Here is a 1,761-nt window from a genome sequence, read left to right on the forward strand (position 1 = left end):
TGGCCCTCTCTGTCTTTCTGGCGAGCGCACATGCCCTATAGCAAAAAAAAAAAAAAAAGAGGAGAGGGGCTGTGTGGAGCCCATCCCAGTGCACCCTGGGAATCCGCACCATAACAGCAGATGTCCAGGACCTCAGCCCTTCACCTGGGGTGTCAACAGAGTGCGGGAGGGGGATGGGCAGGAAGGAAAAGGGAAGCAGAGTGGACACAGCTGATCACTCACACTGGGAGCAGCATCCCTGACACGTGGTGACAAGTACTGGGCGGTGGCCGCTCGGTGCGCAGGGTGGAACCACAAAGGGTTCCCCTCCAGGTAGAGCTAAAGTGGGGGAAGAGGACAAGGAGGTGGGCCCGGGCCCCCCATGTGGAGAAGGCACTGGCTGAATGGCATAGGAGGGTGGGGTGCCAGGGCAGCTCCCAGGCCCTGAGGCATCTCACCTGGCGGAGTTCAGCCAGCTGCCACAGCGGAGACAGCTCCCTGTGCACTTCCAGCAGGTTGTACGCCACATCCAGGTGACGCAGGTTCCTCAGCTGCTCCAGGCCTGAGTGGAGGCCAGACGGCAGGAGGAAGGGCAGGTAGGTAAGTGTGTGGTGTGAGCGGGAGGAAAGGCACGCAGGAGTGTGTGGTGTGAGCAGGAGGAAGAACATGCAGGTGTGCAGTATGAGGGGAAGGAAGGACACTCAGGTGTGCAGTGTGAGTGGCAGAAAGGCACACAGGTGAATGTGCAGGTGAGTGTGTGGTGTTAGCGGGCATGCAGCTACATGTGCTGGGGAGGCTGCAGGCACTAGGACAAAGTAGAGCACCTCAGTCTGACTGGGAGGCTCCCACTCCCCCACCTCCCCTACTTACCATGCAGGTTACAAAGCTCATTGCCTCGCAGTATCAGGACCCCCAGAGCAGCCCCAGAGGGTCCCACTCTTGGCACCAAACGCAGGCAGTTATAGGAGATGTCCAGGTGGCACAGCTCAGACAGATCCTGACGGGGGAAAAGGGAGGACAAACTCTCTATGACCAAACTCTAGTCAGGGTCCTCGGTGCCTTCTTTTCCACAAGGCTCACCCATGGCCTGCAAAACTGCAGACACTCAACACAAGCCATCGCATCTGCTCCCACCCCCTCATCAAAAGACTTGAAGGCACACTAGCAGCATCTAACAGCTCAAGGCCACCTAGAATGGAGACTCCACCCCTCTGAAGTTCCTCCCGGGGAAAACTCAAGACTGACAAATGAAGGAGCCATTTGTCCCAGCCAACACCTGCTGATAGGGCCCCTGTCCTGGTATCTGTGCGAGGGTAGGGGCCAACCTCTGGTAAGTGCCAGTGAGTCACAAGCCCAGATGGCTTTCACATGGTCCAGCCCCTACTTCCTGCATTTTGTAAACTCTCTCTCCTTGACTCTGCTCCAGCCCCTACCACTCCCTGTCCCTGCTCCCTCATTCTTCCTTTAATATGCCCTGCCTGAGCCCAGACGATGGCACACCAGTAACACAGCATTCTGCAGTGCTGGGCCTCATGGGAAGGTCCCAGGTTTGCGTCCCAAGGCCTCCCTGTACATTCAGAGGATGTGCGCATAGCGTGATCTGGGCTGGCTGAGGTGGGGGGGTGGACTGTGGAATGAAGACCCCTTTTGGAAGTTTCTGTCTGGCTGACTGTCTCTCTCTGAAGAAATAAATAAACTTTAAAAAAAAAAAAAAAGCCCTGTCACTTCTGCAAGACAAAGCAAAGCAACAGCTATGGTATATTGGAAAAGAAACAAAGCTTA

At 56.0% G+C, this 1,761-nt stretch overlaps 1 protein-coding gene across 6 annotated transcripts in view; it reads right to left on the reverse strand.

Annotated features, from left to right (window-relative positions):
• The window catches only part of STK11IP (serine/threonine kinase 11 interacting protein), an 18,701-nt gene that overhangs the window by 10,235 nt on the left and 6,705 nt on the right, over positions 1-1,761 (reverse strand). For all 6 annotated transcript variants that reach the window (XM_006168601.3, XM_006168600.3, XM_014584227.2 and 3 more), the window contains 3 exons: positions 850-976; positions 438-541; positions 223-318 (listed from right to left, as the gene is read on the reverse strand). In XM_006168601.3, the coding sequence (XP_006168663.1) occupies positions 223-318; positions 438-541; positions 850-976 (327 nt within the window). The remainder of the gene's footprint in view (positions 1-222; positions 319-437; positions 542-849; positions 977-1,761) is intronic.

The sequence above is a fragment of the Tupaia chinensis genome, unplaced genomic scaffold (genome assembly GCF_000334495.1).
Source record: "Tupaia chinensis unplaced genomic scaffold, TupChi_1.0 Scaffold145907_1, whole genome shotgun sequence".
Taxonomy (NCBI): domain Eukaryota; kingdom Metazoa; phylum Chordata; class Mammalia; order Scandentia; family Tupaiidae; genus Tupaia; species Tupaia belangeri.